This window comes from Panthera onca, chromosome E1 (assembly GCF_046562875.1).
Source record: "Panthera onca isolate mPanOnc1 chromosome E1, mPanOnc1 haplotype 2, whole genome shotgun sequence".
Taxonomy (NCBI): domain Eukaryota; kingdom Metazoa; phylum Chordata; class Mammalia; order Carnivora; family Felidae; genus Panthera; species Panthera onca.
In genome coordinates, this window is record NC_138352.1 from 53948266 (window position 1) to 53969754 (window position 21489).

The 21489-nt window shown below is 44.9% G+C and overlaps 1 protein-coding gene across 3 annotated transcripts in view; it reads left to right on the top strand.

The window, feature by feature from the left end:
- SKAP1 (src kinase associated phosphoprotein 1) overlaps window positions 1–20636 on the top strand; it is a 278423-nt gene extending 257787 nt beyond the window's left edge. The window contains exons 12-13 of one of the 3 annotated variants that reach the window (XM_060646294.3): window positions 17548–17656; window positions 20241–20350. In XM_060646294.3, the coding sequence (XP_060502277.1) occupies window positions 17548–17649 (102 nt within the window). In that variant the 3' untranslated portion in view covers window positions 17650–17656; window positions 20241–20350. Of the gene's footprint in view, window positions 1–9338; window positions 16784–17547; window positions 17657–20240 lie in introns of those variants that run through there. The other 2 variants (XM_060646296.3, XM_060646295.3) reach the window with 2 other exon arrangements.
- Window positions 20637–21489: the final 853 nt, after the last annotated feature.

A 21489-nucleotide genomic window follows, 5' to 3' on the forward strand; every position in this document is an offset into this window, starting at 1 on the left:
GTATTCAGATTAAACGGAATTTAAAAATTTCAATTATAAGCTCTTTTGTTTTGGGCCCTCGTAAATGCCTCTGGCTTTCCCCTCTCTCTTTGCATGATAAAACAAATATGTTGGGGCACCTGGGTGGCTCAGTCAGTTAAGCATCCAACTCCTGGTCTCGGCTCAGGTCATGCTCTCACAGTTCCTGAGTTTGAGCCCCGCGTGGGGCTCTGAGCCGGCAGCGCAGAACCGGCTTGGGATCCTCTCTCTCCCTCCCTCTCTGCACCTCCCCTGCTTGCTCTCTCTCTCTCTCTCTCTCTCTCTCAAAATAAATAAATAAACTTAAAAAAAAAAGATATATTAAAAAAAGAAAAGAAATACTTTTTCTTGGTATTTCTTGGTGGGAGCAGGCTAAGAACAGGCAGTGGACCCTGGATGAGGAAGTGGGGTGGGGTGGGGGCTTTATTCCTGGGCATCTGCTATTGTTAGCAGTTGCCCAAACATGACCCAACCTTGAATCCTAGAACACTAGGGCCAGGAGAGACTGTTAGGGTCTTTAGGCAAGAATGATCCCAGAAAGAGAGCTCTTTGTCCTTTTTAAAATAAAATTTCCGGAGACGATGACTGGCTGGGTAAGAAAGATACCAAATACCCATCACCTGTCCTATTCTTAAGGAAGCTGGTCAGTAACAGATGAGTTACTTACGTGATCCTGAGCAAAGTCACTCAATCCTGCTTATCTTCAGCTTTCTCATCTGTAAAAATGGGAATAACTTCCGTTCATAGGGGTTCTGATGCTTGCCCTAGAGAGTGTGTGTCAAGAAGTACCTGGCATCTAGGAAAAGGCAACTGTTATTACATTCATCTCTTTTCCGCTAACAATAAAGTAAACTGCTGGGGTCAATATGGGGTACATACTAGGTGTGCAGTAAATTATTGGTGAAGTGAGGGAGGAAAACCAGGTAGCCTGTCCCACCGAGAACTCTTCATAGAGACACCCAAAAGCACAAAGGCTTCTTACTTGGAAGTAGAAAGCCATCTGGTGCAGAGGCCTACACGGAAACCCACGTAGCCTTTCCTGGTCTGAGAGATTGTGTCACTGACAAAATTGATGGACTGTTCAGACTTCTCGTTGGATGAGAGGCCAGAGCCACATATCCAAGCTCTGAAACAGTAGCTAACGGGGCGCAGGCAGCAGCAGCCCTGCTGACCTCCCCTAACACAGCCATCCATTCCTAGGCCCCATGCAGTTTCGTGCCCACTTAATCCACCGAGTTCCAATTTGGGTCTTAAAATACATTGAAGGGAGATTTTAATAACGAAGCCGATCTGTGCGTCCAGCGGATGTTCTCTGGGCCCGGATATATTCCGAACAGCTTTTTCTGGTCCAAGAACTGAGCTCCGTTTCCACCCGCTGCAGGGACGCAGCTCAGGCCACAGCGGGGTGTTTAGCGCTCTTCAGTGGCTCCAGATTGTGGCGCTTGTGCAGGTCTCCTCATACGTAACCGATGGCTCCGGAGAGCCTGCCTCTCGTAAATTACTTCCCACGATGCCTGCGACCACCGCAGAATTCAAGTTTGAATAGAGCAGGAAAAAGGTGTTTGAAAGGCCTGTTCACTCAGCTGCATTTTAATTTCCTTTTCAATCTTGTCCCAATTAATTTCACAGAATTAATCTCACAGAAGCAAACTCGGCAGCATTGAGGCTGCGGTTTTAGTGTGGCGGTCGCTCTGCCTGAACATGAAATAGGAGCTAATATAAAAATCCATCTGCTGTGTTTGAAATACACGCCGGCTGCTGCTCAGTCCTGTCTGACATTCCAAACATCAACAGCGGGGAAAAGTGATTTGGGGGTTAGTGGCCATCAGTACTTGGCAGGGGTTCAACAACAGGTGTACTCCAAAAATCCATTCAGCCTGGGCACCAGGCATGACAGGGCAGGTGCTGAATCACCCTCCGTGCAGTAACGCTGTGCCCTGGCTTAGTTCCTTTTATCTGCAGACCCTAAGACCCTTCTGTGGACCAGCACTGCCAGGGGCATTTATTTTAAGTGGAAGAAAGGGAGGTACAAAGTCCCTACTTGGATAAGATGAGTCACAAGTCCCAACTTTCAGAGAAGTGACTCTCTTACTGGCTCCTAGGTCTCTCACTAGGGAAACCTTTTTCTTAAGGACTAAAGGTGCTTGTTCTGCTGTGCGGGAGAACTTCAGTAAACGCCCATTTAAAGATTAACCCACCTGGGGACTCCTGGCTGGCTCAGTCAGTGGAGCGAAGGACTCTTGATCTCAGGGTTGTGAGTTTGAGCCCCACGTTGGGTGTGGAGATTACTTAAAAATAAAATCTAAAAAAAAAAAAAAAAAAAAAAAAAAAAAAAAAAAAAAATTAAGCCTCCTATGCTCCAGCAGATAAGGGCAAATTAAAGAGAGAAAAAGAATCTCTTTCTCAATTGACTAGAAAGGAGACAAGGTCCCTAAATGAGATCCTCTATTTAAGGTAAACTGAGTCAGTAGGCTACATCTCTGGGGCTTATGTGCTGTGCCTCAGTTCTTGGCCTTAGACCCCTCAAAGATTTGCCCAACTACTTAACCCCATGGCGATCGGCCTTGGAGCAACCAGCTGGGTACCACGGAAGGTTTATATTTATATGGTGGCTTAGCTGGGGTGGGAAGATGTTCTCATGGACCAAACACACCACACTTTTGTTGTGTTCTCTGCCAGTGCTGTTAACATGGAAACAGAGAGCCTTACAGGCAAAGTGAAGTTTACCATCACACTCGTGATGCTGTCAAAAGGCTTTGGGCCTTATGAGGATGAGGATAGACCGACTTTGTCGCCCTGAGTGACATTTAGCATCTAGTGAGGGATTGAAGCTACTTAAAATTAGGCTGGATCCTAGCTCCAAACCCAGCTGCTTGTAATCTGGATGCAGCGGGTCTGTTCCTGGCACACCTGGACTGTGTTATGTCTGTTATAATAGGGTTTTTAAAGCCCCGTGTTCTCCACCCACTCCCTCAAAGGACTACTTAAAGAGAGTAGACCTTTTCCCCTCCCTTGACCCCCTCTCCTCCAGAAGAGATTTGTATGTTGTAAAAATTATCTGAATGCAGCCGTACTTGCTCTTCTAAGTGTGCTTAGTTGAATGTGACAACAAGCCTCATAAAAACAGAGAAGTTAATTCCTTCAATTGCTTTAAATGAAGGGTTGGGTGTCTTTTTTTTTTTTTTTTTTTTTTTTTAAATTTCAGGGCTCTGAGGGAAAGGAGGTGTTTGGTGACATCTAGTGTCCATTTAGGACTTCCTCAGGCACCATTACCCTCAGCCTGGCTGAGTGGGGGGATGGGCGGGTTATTTGGGAGGTAATGCAGGGGTAGTAAGTGGGGAGAATATAGGCCTGGGGCACAGGCTGCCCAAATAGTGTGATGAAACTGATCAATGCCTGTCAAAGAGCAATTATTCACCTCTGACCCAACCAAAGGGGGCGAGTGAGGGGGATACCATCGGAAAATATCTTTTCTTATTTATGATGATACGAAAGAGAAGCAGAACCTGTCCCCACCACCCCATTTCATGTTAACAAGCAGGTCCACACTGTGCTGTGATGACGAAGATGATGATGATGGTGGTGTTTTCTCTCATTAATAACCCCAATGGGAGTCTATAGAGTCAGGAGGATGGGAATGGGATTTGGGGTCAGCTGGAAGGCAACGGTCATACACCGGTCAGATTCAGTAGAGGCCATTCCTTTCCCCCAGACAGGAACCAATCGTCTAGAACAAACCCTGGCAGCCTCATTCCTTCCAGGTAATTTTTATAAATGAGGGGACACCCATTCCAAGAGAGGACAAAAGGGAGAGGATGCCTCTGTGTGTGTGTGTGTATGTGTGTGTGTGTGTGCGCATATGCATGCATATAAACCTGCTAACAAGAGCCCCAATTGCATATCAACCCTATCCTCCAAACTCTGGCCATTTATTGTAAAACCCGTTTTTTTAAAGAGAGTAAGATTGGCATTTTCCACTTTGCTTTCCTTACTCTAAAACTGTTGTCCTGGACAGGAGCCTTCACTTTCTACACACACACACACACACACACACACACCTTTCAGTCAGGTGGAAAGTCCCAAATCAGATAATTAACTATGAGGCCCAGACAGAAATGTTTACCTAGAACCGTATAAGCCATGGCAGGGTTAGGTTAATGCTCAGAATCGCCCGATGCTTTACCAGCTCCAGTGCAAAAAAATTCCAGCCATTTATTTTGCAGTGAATTTATAACAAATGCTGTTAAAGGCTTCGTCTTTTGACAGAGGTAATAATAAATTCACTGTTAAAGACGGTAGTTTAATTCCTTATACCTCCAATACTGCACAGAATAAACCATATTCATCACTGAGTAATTTTTTACCACATAAATCTTTAAAACTAACCGGTGAAGGCTGTTGAGACTGAAATATTGTGAATTTATTAGATATGCCCATGTAGTATTGGATTCAGAGGTTTCCATTCGAATATATTATGGGGAAAATTTGTGTCTTTAACTGTGACATTCTCTCCATTTCCCACTGCCAGTATTATAACAAGCGGCTCCTCCAGAGTCAACTGCACGTTTATTAGACAGAGATTTAGTAATAAACTCCTCACTAATCTGCCAAAGAGGCTGGATGACATTTCGGTGAGATGCTCTATTTAAAAGGAGTCACAAAAGCTTTGTTTCTGTGTAATTATTTTCTCAAAAGGAGCTCAGCCTCCCCAAACCTCTGCCTGCCAGCATTTCTTGGTAGTGTATGGATCCAGCTCTCCCACCCAACTAGCAAAATATTAAAAGCCAATTATAACCTCATTGCAAACATACAGGGCAGTAACTTCCAAGCAGTTTATAGGATTAGTTAGCGGGGGAGGGGGCTTGGGGCAATTGGTGAGAACAGAGAAAAGCTGGAATTAGCAGACACTGCCAGACGTATGGTATTTAAGGGCTAATAAAAAGATTATATTGATCCTCAAACGAGAAATAATAGACAATGGTTTCAGAAAACTTGCTATTTAAAAACTTTCTTCTTGACATATGACACATTAAAGATACAATTACATCCTCAGATTTGAGCAAAAATCCTTTTACTCTACCATATTAATTTTGAGTGAAAATTCTGTGCCTGTTAGATGAGAATACTCTGAACCTTTCTCATGATTTTGCTAGTGAAGTGACATTTAAACTAACCAATTGATTATATCAAATTGTAATGCCCTCTCCAGTTTCATTAAGGAAACATTAATATTGCCAGAATGAAAATTTTTTTTTCATTTAGATACAGAAATATACATTTTTTTTTAGCAAAAATCTTTGGCAGTTTCTCTGTTCCCACTATTCCCACTAATATTCTGTATTTGGGAAGAGTTCCAGATACTAAAACTTCCAAGGAACATGGTGAACTTTAAGATTCTTTTTTAATAAAATCAAATCAAATAGGTTTTTAACTGTTAAACAAAGGAGAAAAATCTCCTGGCAGTGCAAGACTGCAGCCCATCAGAATAATTGTTAAAAGACAGAACCCGGCTAGAAAGATAAGCATAATACCAGCAATTAATATTCAGCATTTCACATTATAGTCAAGAGGATGTGTTTTTCTTTGTGATGTGGCTCATAAGCTATGAGTGTTGGGAGCCAGACTCTGAGCTCTGTCTTCTTTCTGTGCATGAGGATTAAGGAGGGGGGAAAAAAAACCCCCAGCAACAACCATCCTGCTCCATCTGTAAATGAACAAACATCTTGATTTTATAGCTATTTGCTTTGTAAAACTGAGGAATGAAACAAAAATTACTGGATGCCTAAGTAACACTTTAATTCCGAATTCATTTACGCTGTAGCTATGTAGTTGTCACAAACCATAATGCAGTATTTAATTAAAATAACAGAAGTGCATCTAGATATGTCCTGGGGTAGCTATCACCAAATTATAGTCTATGCCATCCGTATTTTATTTATGAAATGGCAGATTCTAAGGTGCAACTAGGCTGATACAACAGCATAAACGTTTTTAAACCTGCATTTTTATAAAGGCTCTTTTTTTTTTTTTTTCCTGCTGTGTCTTTAAATATTTTCCTCCTATCGTTCTGGGGTTTTTTAGTGGGATTGTTTTGATGTCGATAAAGATCTCGCTTTCTAACTCTTGCGTTTCAACTATTGACCTCCTGAGTCTTCTGGCTGTGAGAGCCCCCCGTCTGTTGTCATGGAAAGGCTTGAGTTTTCACTGGAGCCGCAGCAAGCATGGGACATCTTAGCAGAACTTGGACGTGGATTCCAAGAGGGTAGGAAAAAAGCAACCCCCTTTTCAGACTCGGTATGCTTGTTCCCATACAATCTTCCTTGCACCTTTTTTCCCACCTATAAATACCCATTATAGTTTACACGCTTGCTTGCTCTACTTTGTGAATGTTCACATGCAGACATACTGCTCCTTTTCATAAACGCATAGCATCTATCTTACACGCACCCACCATCTATCTCCTCGTTCACATTGGCTGTCCCATCCACCTCCTTGTCTGTAGAATTATGTTCAGCAAGGTCCCGATTTATAGGAAATAAATAACGAAAATGGAACGGACTGGGAAAGATAATCGAAACATTCAAATTGTTATTTTTCACTGTACTTTCCACAAACAGAGCATCCGTAAACACCTAGCAAAGGTGCTGGCCGATTCCTAAAACGCAGTGCCTTATGGAACATTCTGAGCCGGGCAAGGTCTCTGCGTTGTATCTTTCCTGTTCTCTCTCTCTCTTGCTTTTTGGTGCTTCAAGACCTCACCATTTTTAAAGGGCAAATGATGCCGTGCTGTTATTTTCATTCTTTCTGCTGCTTATTTATCCTCCGTCTAATGACAAGTTTTTGTCATCATTTATCCTCTATAAGACAATACTAAGAATTTTAAAACAGAAATAATCGTTGCAATCACCTTTTTAAAGAAAATAGCCCTTGCAATTGCTGTGTAAAGATATTCCAATAATGGTATCCTCGGATCACAGCCTGATCCTACAGCAAAGGTCTTTTGGAGAGAGTGTTTCTTATACACACTTGTAATTATTTTAGCCCCTTTCACAGGTCACATAGAAAGTTAATTTCAATCGCTGCTAATTTCCGTCCAACAAGAGTGCGGTACTTTCAACCACCCAAAATAATTGGATTCAAAACAAATTTAGGAAATTGAGTGTGTTAGAAAGCAAATAAAAATATCCTTTTGGTAAGGAGGAGGGTGAAAGTAGTAAAAATGGCCTTTTTTTTTCCCCTCCCTTCTTTCCCCTTCACAACTTTGCCATTAAAGTTGCACCTACAGCTAGAAGTTTGTCCGTGAAAAATGGTCATTTTGTTTCTCTGCTCAAAGAATGTTATTAAAATGCTAATTTAAAAGAAAAAGGAGTTAAATATCTAGCGATGGTGCATTCTAATTGCAACCATAATGAGCTCTCTAAATGTGCGTGCCCCTGACACACACAGAGCATAAACAGCAGTAAACAGATCATTAGAACCCGCGTTCATTTATTCTGGCGACCTTACCATGACCCCACCGAGGGTAGGGTGAAAAGCAGGTGGATCTGGCTGTGACACCCCCTAGAGGGATCCAGGAAATGAAGCTATAAGCGGTTGTCATGGAAACGCCTATGTGTGCAGATGATGTAACACACCGACAGGCTGTAGGGCTCCGCAACTGGGACGTTGCCTTTCCCTCGCCGGAACAATCTTGAGGATTAAATTATTCATTTCTTTAATTCACAAAGCAAAAGGAATCCTAATTTTCTTGGTGATGTGCAACTCTCTTTCATTTGTCTAAGGTCTGGAACATGGTGACTTATCATCCCCTCTTTCTCCGAAACCTACCCCAGCTTCCTACACCCTCGCCCCAAGTCACTGAATCTGGCAGAATCAAGTGGGGAAAAGGCAGAAATCTGATGCTCAACATCTGTACCTTAAGAGAGAAAACCTAAGGTTTTAAGCTGAAATTAATAACACAGACAGCGTCCCTTTCTGGTGAGGGCATTTAGTCGACCAGGGACCGAGAGCATACCTATCCTGAACAAGATGGCTTTGTGTGGAGCAGGGCAGAGTTAAGCATAAAGCAGAGAAGGCACCAGCCCCAAATGAGCACATCACCCTCGCAAGGTGCGAGAAAAAGAGATAAGAGAAAACAAGCATCTGCTCGCCCCCCTTCCAAGTCCAATTGAGGGAATCGAGATTAATAAAAATAATTCTTTGGAGAATGATTCCACTCTATCCTACCCTGTTTTGTACCAAACAACCTCAATAACCTTACGGCAATCGTAGAATAACGTTTCTTCTTCTTTTTCTTTTTCTTTTTTTTTTTTTTTTAAGGAAGCAGAAAAGACGATCTCTGGAAATTATTTTAAAATAAAAAATATCCTGGCCTGCGCCTCTCCCCCTGCCCCCCCCTCCCCATTGCACTTTAGATGAACCTGTGATATTGTAGCAATGGCCCTTGAAGTGCAGTGGGGAGGTGATTTAGGAGAATATTAAAGGCAATGTGGAGATTCAAGGCGCCTCTCTCAGGGAGATCTGGAGAAATACGCAGCACAGATGGGCCGAGCAGATTAAACATTTCCGTCACATTGTTTCCAAATTGTGTTGTGGTGCCTGAGGCTGGTACTGCGGTCAGAGCAAAACAGAGCGGTGCAGAGCTGCGAGCCGCACAGTTTATGGAATACATATTAATACGCCGGTCTCACATGGTATCACAATTCTATCAGCGCCGAAATGCTGCCGTCTCTATTGTTCCTGAATTCTGCACTTGGCGCCTTGTTTGCTCCCATCTGCAGAGTGTTTACCTTCCCTTTATCCTTCCTCTCTCTTTTAGGCAAAGTTCAAGTCGTGTGTGTCTTCCTCTCATTTCTCTTCCCGCCTTCCCTCTTTCCTTCACGGCTTACGATTTTTCTGCCATGCACAGTCTGTGTTTTGCACACGCTGTCATCAACAATGTCCAGTCTGTGCGCGGGTCCTGCATACCAGCCTGGCCTCGACGTGATCATTATCCACTCACACCCAGTTTTAGGACATGAGCTCCAGACTTGAGGCTGAATTTCCCCCTTTGCTTTCCAGGGCTCTCGGACCCTCCATCTAGCTGACACAGTCCTCCCCAGAACACCAACTCTTAGCTGTACAGTTGTCACCATGCGCCCCCCCCCCCACCTGCTGTTGCTGACCACCCAGCCTTTCCGGGCCCCCTTTCTCACACTGTCACATACCTCTCCCTCCTCCCCAGTTAACCTTCAGGTTAGCAAGTTCCCTGAAATGTAATAATAAATAAAACTGGTTCAAATGAGACAAATTTAACAATTCATTCTTATTCTGATTTATAGACCAAAACCCTGAATAATGGAAAAAAGAGAAAGTGATTGCCAAGAACTTAAACCATGGTTTGAAACAGCCCAGGGAGGCAGCCAAGCTACCCAAGGTTTCAGCGGAGCGCTGAGTGCTCCAGTCAGTCCTCTGACAGCTTCCAACATCACGAATCCACCGTCCATCTGACTGACCACTTCCTTTTTCCTTCTGCAAAATGTCTCTTATGCTGCAAAGCAGGCACCTGCTTGTCTTTGGTGAACGATCCCTGTCCCCCGCCTTGCTCTCCTCAGCAGTTAGAAGGGCGCTGAGTTAGAGCCCTCAATTTATTTAATAATTTATGACATCCTCAGAAAGCATTAAATTTCCAAAGCTGGATTTAAGGAGTAGAGAAATTGAGGGCCAACCCAAGAGTAAAAATACGATGTTTTTGGCTGACCATGGGATATTACGATCTACTCTGCTTAGGAATTCGAATTTCCCATCTTTACTTATGATGATGTCAGATGCAGAACCACTGATAAAAGAAATAAGCAATCATAAACCAATAATTCTGTGATTCATTGGCCCTTCCCATACATATATCAGGTACCTATCGATCTCTCATGTCAGGAGCTGACTGATTGTTCTCTTGAAGAGGAATCCTCTTACTTACAAGCGCTGATACAGTGAACTTTGATGGTTAAAAGAACAAAATGTGAGACATTTTCCGGGAATCTTGTTCCATGGAGGCTTATCGAAGCCCAACTCAGGGTGAGCAGAGAACATCTCTGTTAGGAGCATTCTCAGGGTAGACAGCATCAAGCAGCTTGTTCCCAAAGCCATCATGGGGCTTTGAACAAGAGCCATGAGAAGACAGCACAACTTTTAAGTCACAGTTAAAGGGATGGGGCCTTAGTGGTACACCTGAAAGTAATATAACATTGTACATCAAGTAAATGTCAATAATAAAAGAAAAAAAGAGAGAGAAAGACGGTGCCTTAGAAGGAATGAGCAAGCCTGGTCAGCCTTAGAAGAAGGAACAGACTCTTCTGCAGCTGGAAGGCTGAAGCCTAGAAAGCCAGCATGGCAGGAACAAGGATTCCTGATTTCCTTTCGCTGTGTTTTTAAACGCGGAGGCTGGGGAGAGGGTGGATGGAGAGGGCCACACTGGGCCAAAGTGTGGATCCAGGCCAGAGAGATCATTGTATTTTCCCCCAAGAGCACTGGTTCATAAACTGTAGAGGGTTCACAAACCCTTAGAGCATCTGACAGAGGTTCTGGACCTCACCCCAGGGACAAGACACATGTACACGTGCACACACAATTTTACACCAATTTCAAGGAACTCAAAGATCCCTTCGTGTCCATCCGTGGACAGGCCAGGGGTTCGCAGACTCCATTTTAAGAATCTGTGCCCTAGAGGGTGGTGCTTTCCTTTTGTTGGAACAGCCTAGGATTCACTGAGCCTAGAAATTGAATTCTTATCCCAAGACAGGATGGTCATTCCAGGTCATGTCTGTGCTACTCCAGGGGAGCCATGGAAGAGTTTATACAAATAGGAACCAGCAGGGAGGAGAGAAATTAAAATGTAGCAATCATGGAGTAGGGGTATTTAATCTCTTTTAAGGCTTATGATAGGCGCCTGCTGGTTTTCCCCCTGATATCCCCTGACACCTACTGACAGGGTATTTGCAGCACCACACAGGGACTCAGGGCCCTGTGACAGGAGGAGCGCTGAGGAGGTCCATGATAGTCTTGAAACCATAAACAGCAATAGGAAACCACTGGAGGCAGAGTCAAGCTGTGCAACGTGCCCGTGGTTGGTGGCCATACTGCTTTTTGTTTATAGAATTTGCTGTTCTTTTTATGGCAGGTTTGGTAGGGTTGGGTTTTTTTTCCTTGTTGATGGAGATTAGCAGCATAAATCCTTTTATGGCAGTGTGCAATCCCCCATAAACACTTCTGATTGTTGCTGATGGTGAGCGCTGTGTCTATTTCAAGTTCACTCAATGTTCTGCTCATCTAGGCCAATAGCTTGTCCAGCCAGATAAGGGAGTCCAAATAACCAACCCTTACTTTTAAGATCCCTTCATTTGGGGAGTTCAAGGAGGTGGGACAGGGTTGGTGTTGAGGGAAACGGATATTTAATCAAGCCTCAAGATAATAACGATGAGAACAAACCACACGTCGTACTATTTTTGAGTGAAAAGCTTCTAAAAAGACTTTGTGATGACAAGCAAGTGCCTATGTTAAGGGTTTGTTTCCTTTTTAAAAAAAAACAACAGCTTTTTATATTCTTATCTAAAGCATCTTCAGTTAACAATTTTGTGTAATTAACCTCTTAGCTCTACCATACATGATGTATATAGAGTTAAGGACTGAGGAGCCTGTACAGTTCTGATTCCTTAACATCATGGCCACATATCCCCACCTTGGAGGTAGAAACACTTCCGCGTTGAGGATTTTAGGTCTCCCGGGAGCATCTCAGCACTTTTTCTGGTTTTTCAAAACATCTGGGCACAAGAAGTCAAACTTCATTGAAAACGTTGATCCCAAGAATTCAGTTCTCTCTCCCATCTCAAAACTAAAATCCAAGGATCAGCAACTTCATAAAAATGCAGTAAATTAGCACCTCTAGACAAGAGCAGAGTTCATTCAGAGCCGGGGTCTGCCTGGCTGAGCCAGTACTCTCTCCATTTTAATAGTTTAATAAAAATTAGCATAATTAACGAACATCTGTATGATCCAGAGTGGTGCAATTTGGCACTTGGAAACGAGGGCTTAAACATGATTGCTGTGAGTTTAATGTTGTTTTAATTCTTTTTGGCACTGTGCAGTGAAATGAACGTTTGGTGGTGATAGTTCTCGGCCGGATCTCATCTGCATTTTTCTCCCTTTGATTATGAGCAATTGTGGACTCCCCAGCAATTCATCAAAGTAGAAATTATTTTAAAATACCTCGTGGTGTTCAGACTGGGCTGGGGCAATGCATGGGGGGTGGTAGCGGAAGAGAAGGCTAGAAATTTTCCATTCATGCTTTAAACATCTCAGGCCCTGCAGCCCTTTTTGCATCTCCAACCAAGGGATGAAATCTGGAAAAGCCAGTCAGATCCCAAGACCTGTAGGTGCTTTGATTAAGCTCCTAGGCTCCCACAGCAGGATGCTTATGGTCTCTGAGATGGCGCCATCCTCCTTACGCTCTGCCTGCTCTTTTGTTTTGAAGGGCAAAGAGTTGATTTCACTCATTGCGGGTCTCACCGCTGTGGTAAGGCTACTACATCGGCGGTCGGCAGGGTCAGTGCTCCCCTCGAGCGAGAGCCCGCCGACTGGGAGCCTGGCCTTAGCAGGTGTCCTGCTGAGGCTCATCTGCTCCCTGTTTGCACCCTCTTCGAGCTGGCAGAGAGCGCCTTCCCGAGGCTTAGTCCCTGCTCCTGGCATTATGGCCAAAGGCGGATGAGACGAAGCAGGAGTCAGAGTCAGGTGTCTTGGCCCGTCCCTAGGAAGGGAATGCCCGATCTGAGCCCCTCAGGTGATGAAGACGACGCCGTGCGGCAGGTGGAAGACCACACTTCACACATGTTTCAGAAAGTTGACTTCGAGCAGAAGACTGTCAAACAACATTGTGCCCACCCTCTGCCTGTGAGGAGGCGGAAGAGTAAAGCTAGGGTTTTTGTGAGTAACAGTGAGAGAGGAAGACAGAAGATGTGTTCCCCTTCACAGCAAGGCTTTATTGGAAATGGTGTTCCAGCAACACGCTAAACAAAAGGCAACACCACAAGAAAACATCAGGCGGAAACTGCCCTAACTTTAGTGTTGGAAAATGGACAGTAACATAACTTGTAGGGAGAGGAGCTTAAATTGTCCTGACAGGCAGAGGCTAAGGAGCTCTGGGGAATTTCCCACAAGGCAGCGCGGACAGTAGGGAGAAGCTGGCCTGGGGGACGAAGGGAATGAGAAGGCGTGGGGAGACGGCGTGCTGGGTGGTAGACACATTCATTTATTTAAAACTGGCTTTCAGGGGCGCCCGGGTGGCTCAGTCGGTTGAGCATCCAGCTTAAGCTCAGGTCATGATCTCATGGTTTGTGAGTTCAAGCCCTGCATCAGGCTCTGTGCTGACAGCTCAGAGCCTGCTTCAGATGCTGTGTCTCCCTTGCTCTCTGCCCCTCCCCCACTCATATTCTGTCTCTCTCTGTCTCTGTGTGTGTGTGTCTCTCTTTCTCTCAAAAATAAACATTAGAAAAAATTTTTTTAAAAAAGACTGGTTTTCAAAAGCTAATTCCCTGTTCTTCTTAGGATCAACTCAGTCTCACTTGTTATGGCATTTGAGACTCTCCTCGTGGTATTTAGGGAGCCATTTGGGGAAAGTGTCTCCAAAGGCAGTTGCTCTCTTCCTGCCACAACCAGTCTAATCACCAGGGGAATATCTTGGAGTTAGTTGTAACTAAATCTGCTCAACTGAAAGAATAAGTCCCAATGCTCCCCTCATTTCTTCATAACCTCATTGAACAAGTATTTTTTGGCCCCATTCTGTGCCGGGTACCATGCTGAGTGCTGGGAGTGCAACAGCAAACAAAACCAACAAGGTCCCAGCTCTCACAGAACTTTCCAGCTAGTGACTGGCTCTGAGACAAAGGCAGACTGATACAAGGCAGGGTGATGAACTCATTTCCGGGGAAGCACAGGGCACAGTACTGTGGACCACAGAGCTGGGGCCCCCACACAGAGAGTTTCAAAGAGAGGCTTCTAGAGAGTCTAGAGCAACCCAGGAACTGAGATCTGAAGGCTGCTTAGGAGGGAGCCCCATGACAGGGAGGAGGGCAGGAGAGGCTAAACAGACAGAGGACAGGCTCCAAGATAAGAGAGCCTGTGGCCCATGGGAATAGTGAGACAAAGTCTGTTTTACTAAGGGTCCACTGGATTTAGGGGGTGCACGGCAATGCTGAGCAGTCGATGGGACCAGGTCACGCACGGCCTCGTCCATCTTGTCAAGACGTTGACAAAAGGCATTGGGAAGCCACTTAAAGGCTTCAACAGAGCACCGATATTATCAATGTGCATTAAAATGAGTCTGGCTGCAGAATGAAGACAAGATTGGAGGGGCAAGAACGGAGATACAGAAACCAGTGTGGGGGGGTGTTTTGGTAGTCCTCATGAAAGATGACAGTGACATGACTAGGGTATCGGCAACGGGAATGGAGAGAAGTGCATGGATTCCAGTAACGCTTTGAAAAGAATCTGCAGAACTCAAGGGCTGACTGGAAGAGGGAGGTGAAATTGGAAATGACTCTTGGTTTTCTGGCTTAATTAACTGAGTGCATGGTGCTACCACTCACTGAGATAGAGGACACAGGAAGTAAAGATAGTTTGGGGGTGGGAATGGAGACAGAAGCAGGATGAGAGGTTACATTTAGTATATGTTGAGTTTGAGCAGCTTAATAGATATGCAGTTGGGTATTAGGATCCAACACTTAGATCTGGGCTGGAGCTATTGTTGTGAGTCATTTACGTGGCAGCTAAAGCATGGACATCTATAAGGTTGCTCAGGGAAAGTGCAGTTAAGTCAGGAGAGGGCCAGGACAGAACGCTGGAAACAACCATATGAAAAGGAGGGGTAGAGAAAGATGGGCTTGCAAAGGAGAACGAGAAGAAGCAACCAGAGGTAAGAGGGAAGCCAGGAGAGTGTAATTATCATAGAAACTAAGAGAAGAAAATGCCTCAAGAAGGGTCCATGGTGCCAGGACTGCTGAAAGATCAAGTAAGTTAAGGACTGAGAAGTACCATCCAGTCTGAGCAATTAAGGAGGTTGTAGGCGACCACGGACAAAATGTGTAAGTGGAGTGATAGAAGCAGAAGCCTGAGAAGAGTGGCTTGGAGATGGAATAGAAAGCAAGAACTTGGGGTAGAAAGGGAAGTAAACCCTTTCAGTAAGTTTGACTGTGAATTAGCAGTTGGCATAGGCTAGTAGAAATGGGAAGTTGATGGGGCACCTGGGTGGCTCAGTCGGTTAGGCGTCCGACTTCGGCTCAGGTCATGATCTCGCAGTCTGTGGGTTTGAGCCCCGTGTGGGGCTCTGTGCTGACAACTCAGAACCTGGAGCCTGCTTCGGATTCTGTGTTTCCCCCACTCTATTTCTTCCCCCTCCCCTGCTCACACTCTGCGTCTCTATCTCAAAAATAAATAAATGTTTAAAAAAAAAAGAAAAAAAGAAATGGGAAATGGACATGTGGTGGGAACTATTTAATAAGTGTTTTCGGGGGGCCTGGGTGGCTCAGTCGATTGGGCCTCTGACTCTTGATTTCGGCTTGGGTCATGATCTCATGGTTTGTGAGTTCGGGCCCCACACTGTCTGTGCTGACAGCGTGGAGCTTGCTTGGAATTCTGTCTCCCTCTCTCTCCGCCCCTCCTTCTGCCTCTCTCGCTCTCACTCTCTCTTTCTCTTTCTCAAAAATAAATAAATGAATATTTTTTAAAAAGATAAAGAAAACGGGGCGCCTGGGTGGCTCAGTCGGTTGAGCGGCCGACTTCGGCTCAGGTCACTATCTCACGGTCCATGAGTTCGAGCCCCGCGTCGGGCTCTGGGCTGACAGCTCAGAGCCTGGAGCCTGCTTCCGATTCTGTGTCTCCCTCTCTCTCTCTGACCCTCCCCCGTCCATGCTCTGTCTCTCTCTGTCTCAAAAATAAATAAATGTTTAAAAAAAAAAAAGATAAAGAAAACTCAGCTTTTAAAAATATTAAAAAATAAGTGTTTTCAACGACAAAAGAAACTTGAACACATTTTGTGCTGATGGAAGGAGCCATTTACAATAGAGGCCGAGGTCGGACTCCACAGAATCTCATCTCTGAGAAATAAAGGAAGTGGAAGAGTTACAACGGCACGTAGCGAGGGATAGTCTTAAACCCAAGCACACGTGGGGAGAGAGTCTTTAAACCAGAGGAGGGATACGTCCTCCACTTCAATGGTAAAGAGGGATGGTTGTCAGTACAGGTTAGTTCCTCTTTGGTGGCTGAAAGTTGACACATCTGACAGGTTCTCTTTCCTTTTTGAAGGTGGAAAAAAGGTCATCCGCTGAAAAGGAGGGGGGAGGCAGAGGTGGAGGTGGGGAGATACTCTATCAAAAAAGAAACAGAAAGATGCCCAGTTATCCTGGAATTTTATTGTGTCACCAACCTGGTTCTTTCTTTCTTTTCGTTTCTTTTCCTAGAATTCAACAGCCAAGGGTGCAAAAAGCAGACAGGTAGCTTCATGGTACCCCAAAGCCAGCTGAACCAGAATACAAAATATTGCCTATAGATTCCTAAATTTTACTTCCATCAAAAGAAAGAAAATATTTTCTGGTGCTTTCAGAAGTACTCCCATAATGTTTAACACCCACTGTGCTTTTGGAAAAGCTCTTCTGTATTCAAGATGCTCCACTCCCAGCCCTGTGACTGACCCTTCTCTTAAACCCTTTCATTCCCTCTCTTACTTGCCCCTCTCTGGAGCCCTTATGTCCTGCCTGTCATTACTGAGGTACTATCAACCTCCCACCTCTTCCTGGAGAAGAATCTAATGTTTAGAGCACCTACTATGTATCAGACGATTATACTCCCACAACAAGAGGGGAGAGATATTATCCCTGCTCTTACAGAAAAGGAAGCGTAAGCTAGGAGAACATAAGGTCACATGGCTACAAAATGACCAAGTGGGGATTAGATCCCAGTCTGTCTGACTCCAAAGCCCATTACTCTATATGCTATAAACTCCTGGGGAGCAAGCAACGCTCTGATCCATCATTACATACCTCATGGGAACTCAAACAGCACTTTGCACATGGAAGATGCGTGGTAAATATTATTGACTTGAACTGTGACCTGATTCCCTGAATATCTTTAGTGCTCTGGCATTTTGGACGTGCCCGACTTTCTCAGAAGAAGCCAATCCACTCTGCTTCGTAAAAGACATGCTCTTTACAATGCAATGGCATTTCCTATACAAGGTTTACATTGTTAACAGGAAGATAACAAAATGAAGGGTTTGCTTTCTTTCTCTAGATGATTTTTTTTAATTTAATAATCCCATCAGAGGATAATCCCTGATGGGATAATAATCCCATCATGGACCCAAGAAGGGTCCATGGTGCCAGTACAAGTCAGACTGATAGTGTCGACAAAGAAATCACCCAACATTGTGTCCCATGCAATCGCTATAAAAGATGAACAGAAACGTGACCAAATTCCAGCTGAAACCATCCTCTTTTCCTGTTTCAGGAGTATAACATGTATGGCTGGTGGGTAGGAGAACTGAACAGCCTCATTGGGATTGTTCCAAAGGAGTATCTCACCACTGCCTTTGAGATGGAAGAAAGATGAAGCCCAGGTATCAGAACTATTGCCAAGGAGTCTGTTGGCCATGCCGTCATTTCTCTGGGAAGAATAAGAATTGCCAGTGAAGTGGCTTTTCTTCATGATTTCATTGACATAGAAATTTCATTTTTCTCTTCTGCAAAAATCTGGAGGTTAATGATCCAAGGTTTCAGGTCCCAGATATCTTCTTTTTTTGCTCCTCTTGTGTGTGGCCAGCATTCTAAAGCTTACCTCACGGCCCAAGACGAATGCCGCAGCTCCAGCTATCATGTCTGTACCCTGCCCAGCAGGAAAGATAAAATGAAAGAAGGGCACAACCGCTTGTTTTAAGGACATTTCACAGATGCCGCACATACCCCTGCTTGCATTCCATTGGCCAGAAGTTGGACAGATAAGACTTATTCTAGGTAGAACCTGTGTCCAGCTTAAAAGTGAAGTGGGGAGAGGATTTGTTAATAAATTAAAAGGGGAGAATGCATATTGGGGAACAACTAGGAATTTCTGCCACAAGACTGGGTCTGGGTTTCTTTACCCCCTGTTCCCAAATCCAGAGCACCATTTCCCCCAAATGCCCACGTATTACAATATGACCGGCCAAGACTAGGACTCCAGTATGAGGATTCCCATGAAACATAATCAAATTAACTTTTAGGTAATAAAGAATATGGCTTGTGTTTTATGAGCAAGAACCACATCATATTTAAAACAGTGGAGTGAGTGCTTGCTTTGGGCGGGGTAGCAGTAGGAGTTGCTTTGGAACCTCGTGGCTTTTGTTTAGACTTAGGATGGCCCTGGAGGGTACCCACCCTAGCATGGTGTCGCGAGCTCCATCTTCCGGCCTAAAATGGGAGCTTGTGTGACAGTGACACACAGACTGTCCTTGGAACCTTCCAGACCAGGGCCACCTTAGTGTGCAGCAGCGGCTGCATGGATTCATTTAGGGAGACACATAAGTATAGATCTTACTCTGCGATGCCCTTGTACATCCGTAAAGCACCAGCTCAGGCCTGTCACTCAAGGTTTCACTGTATGACTTTCCTGTTGAGGACTTCATTTCCTGGCCATGAATGCAGAAGAGTTGGGCTTTTGCTGTCAAATCTAAACAGATTCACTCTGCTTTGTCATTTAATGACAGTGTCGTTTATCTCCTCATTCTCTCTGACTCGACAATTCTACATCTAGAAGTTAATCCTATAGCTACATTTGCACACGCACAAAAGGATATACACATGAGGCACCTGGCTGGCCCAGTCGGTTCAGCATGTGACTCTTGATCTCGGGGTTGTGAGTTCAAGCCTCACATCAGGTGTAGAGATTACTCAAAAATAAAATCTTAAAATACACACACACACACACACACACACACACACACACACACACATGGTCTGTAATAGCAAACCACCAGAAATGCCCTAAATGTCTGGGAGAGACCTAGCCAAGTAACTGTAGCACATTCATAGAATTAAATACTATGCAACAGTAAAAAAGAAATGGAAGCTCTCTACACTAATGTTGGTAAGGGGGTGAAAAAAAAAAAAAAGCAGCAAAGTAGGGTAGACTAATTTGTTCCATTTGTGTAAAAAGGGAGTCTCCAGGGGCATCTGGCTGGCTCAGTAGGTACAGCACGCGACTCTTGATCTCAGGGTCATGAGTTTGAGCCCCACGTTGGGTGTGGAGAATACTTTTTATTTATTTTTAATTGTTTTTAATGTTACTGATTTTTTTGAGAGAGACAGAGAGACAGAGCGTGAGCGGGGAAGGGGAAGACAGAGAGGGAGACACAGAATCAGAAGCAGGCTCCAGGCTCTGAGCTGTCAGCACAGAGCCAGACGGAGGGCTCAAACCCACAAACTGGGAGATCGTGACCTAAGCCAAAGTCAGATGCTTAACCGACTGAGCCACCTGGACGCCCCTAGAGATTACTTTTTTTTTTTTCCAACGTTTTTTTATTTATTTTTGGGACAGAGAGAGACAGAGCATGAACAGGGGAGGGGCAGAGAGAGAGGGAGACACAGAATCGGAAACAGGCTCCAGGCTCCGAGCCATCAGCCCAGAGCCTGACGCGGGGCTCGAACTCACGGACCGCGAGATCGTGACCTGGCTGAAGTCGGACACTTAACCGACTGCGCCACCCAGGCGCCCCATGAGATTACTTTTTTAAAAGAGGGCAGGGGAAGGGGCACCTGGGTGGCTCAGTTGGTTGAGCATCCGGCTTCAGCTCAGGTCACGATCTTGCGGCTTGTGGGTTTGAGCCCCGCATATCGGGCTCTGTGCTGCCAGCTCAGAGCCTGGAGCCTGCTTCAGATTCTGTCTCCCTCTCTCTCTGCCCTTCCCCCGCTCATGCTCTGTCTGTGTCTCTGTCAAAAATAAATAAACATTAAAAAAAATTTTTTTAAAGGGGGGGCAGGGGGAGTCTCCAATTGCCTCTATGTGTAGAAGATATCTCTGGAAGGACAGAGACAATAACACTGGTTGCCTCCAAAGACAGAGAAAGTGCATGACTGTGGGTAGGAGGGAGACACTTTTTACTCTGTGCCCTTTTATACCCTCTTCATTTTGCATCATAAAAGCAAATTTCTATATTTTTCCTCCTTTAGGACACATATCCTTGTCTCTGCCCTGCCTTTTTGAAGAGACTGCTCATCAGGAGTTCCTATCCGCGCCCCCTCCCCAGCCACCCCGCCAACACCATGGACTCTTCTCTTGACTGTATGGACCCAAGCCTCTGACACCTTGCGGTCACTGCAAACCGCCAGCAAGATGAGTGGGAAGAGGCGGAGTCAGCAGATCTGTTGCTAACCTTGCCTTGTACTTTCTCCCACCTTTATTTTGTTTTCACCCCACCTCTAAACGTGTCCCCACATCCACACCTGCCCTCTCCACAGGCGTGTCACAGAGAAGGTGAGAGAAAAGGAAACCTTTGGAGGAGGACGTTGCTAGTTGTTTCAGCTGATTTGAAAAGCATAAATAAACTTCCTATTTGGTTCCTTGCAGTGTGTGACAGTGTCAGATTTCTTTTTGCAGTGGTATCCAAAGTGCTGGTTCCAGGCATTCTTGCCACCTCCAAACAAAGGACAAAAGGATAGCCTGAGAGAAAACAAAAACTCAGGCAGAGAAGGAGACTTGCAGTTATCTTGCAGGGCAGAATCCTCTCTGGAACCCAGGCCTGCCTGCTCTCTGGTTGGCTTCTCACACTTCTTCTGGCTGCATACTTGGTTATTTTTCCTTACGTGCTGACTCTGAAATGAGACAGGGCTAGAAGCAAGTCCTTGGAGTCAGCACGTTGGAGAGTTCCTTTTCGGACCCCGGTGAGCAACCACAGTGCGTCTTGCACCTCAAGCCCCAGATAAGGGCCAAGGAAGTGCTTTGAGGAGGTCTTATGTGTGTACAGCCCAGTTCTTGTCCCTGTTGTCCGTACCTAGCGCTCAGGTTATCTGTGTCTTGAAGAGGCAGCAAAGCAAGGTGGTTGAGAACATGAGAATAAACCCCAGTTCCCCATTTACTACATATGTTCTCTCAAGCAAGTTACTTGACATTTTATGCCTTAATTTCTCCACCTTAGAATCTAGTGGGGACTCTGTTTCAGTGGGTCATTAGGAAAATTAAAGAGGCAACACGTGTAACATACTTGGAACAACGCCTGGCATGTAGTAACTGCTCAATAAGGCTTAGCTATCATTTATGGCCATACTCACTGTGCAAGAAATTTTGGAAAATGTACAACTGAGCAGCTCTAGAAATTTTAGCTCTGAAACTGCCTATTCAGAGCAGTCCTGGAATGGCAATAGCCCTCCTCACCTCTGCCACAACCGTATTCTAGCCCTGCAGTAAGACACCCATTTCACA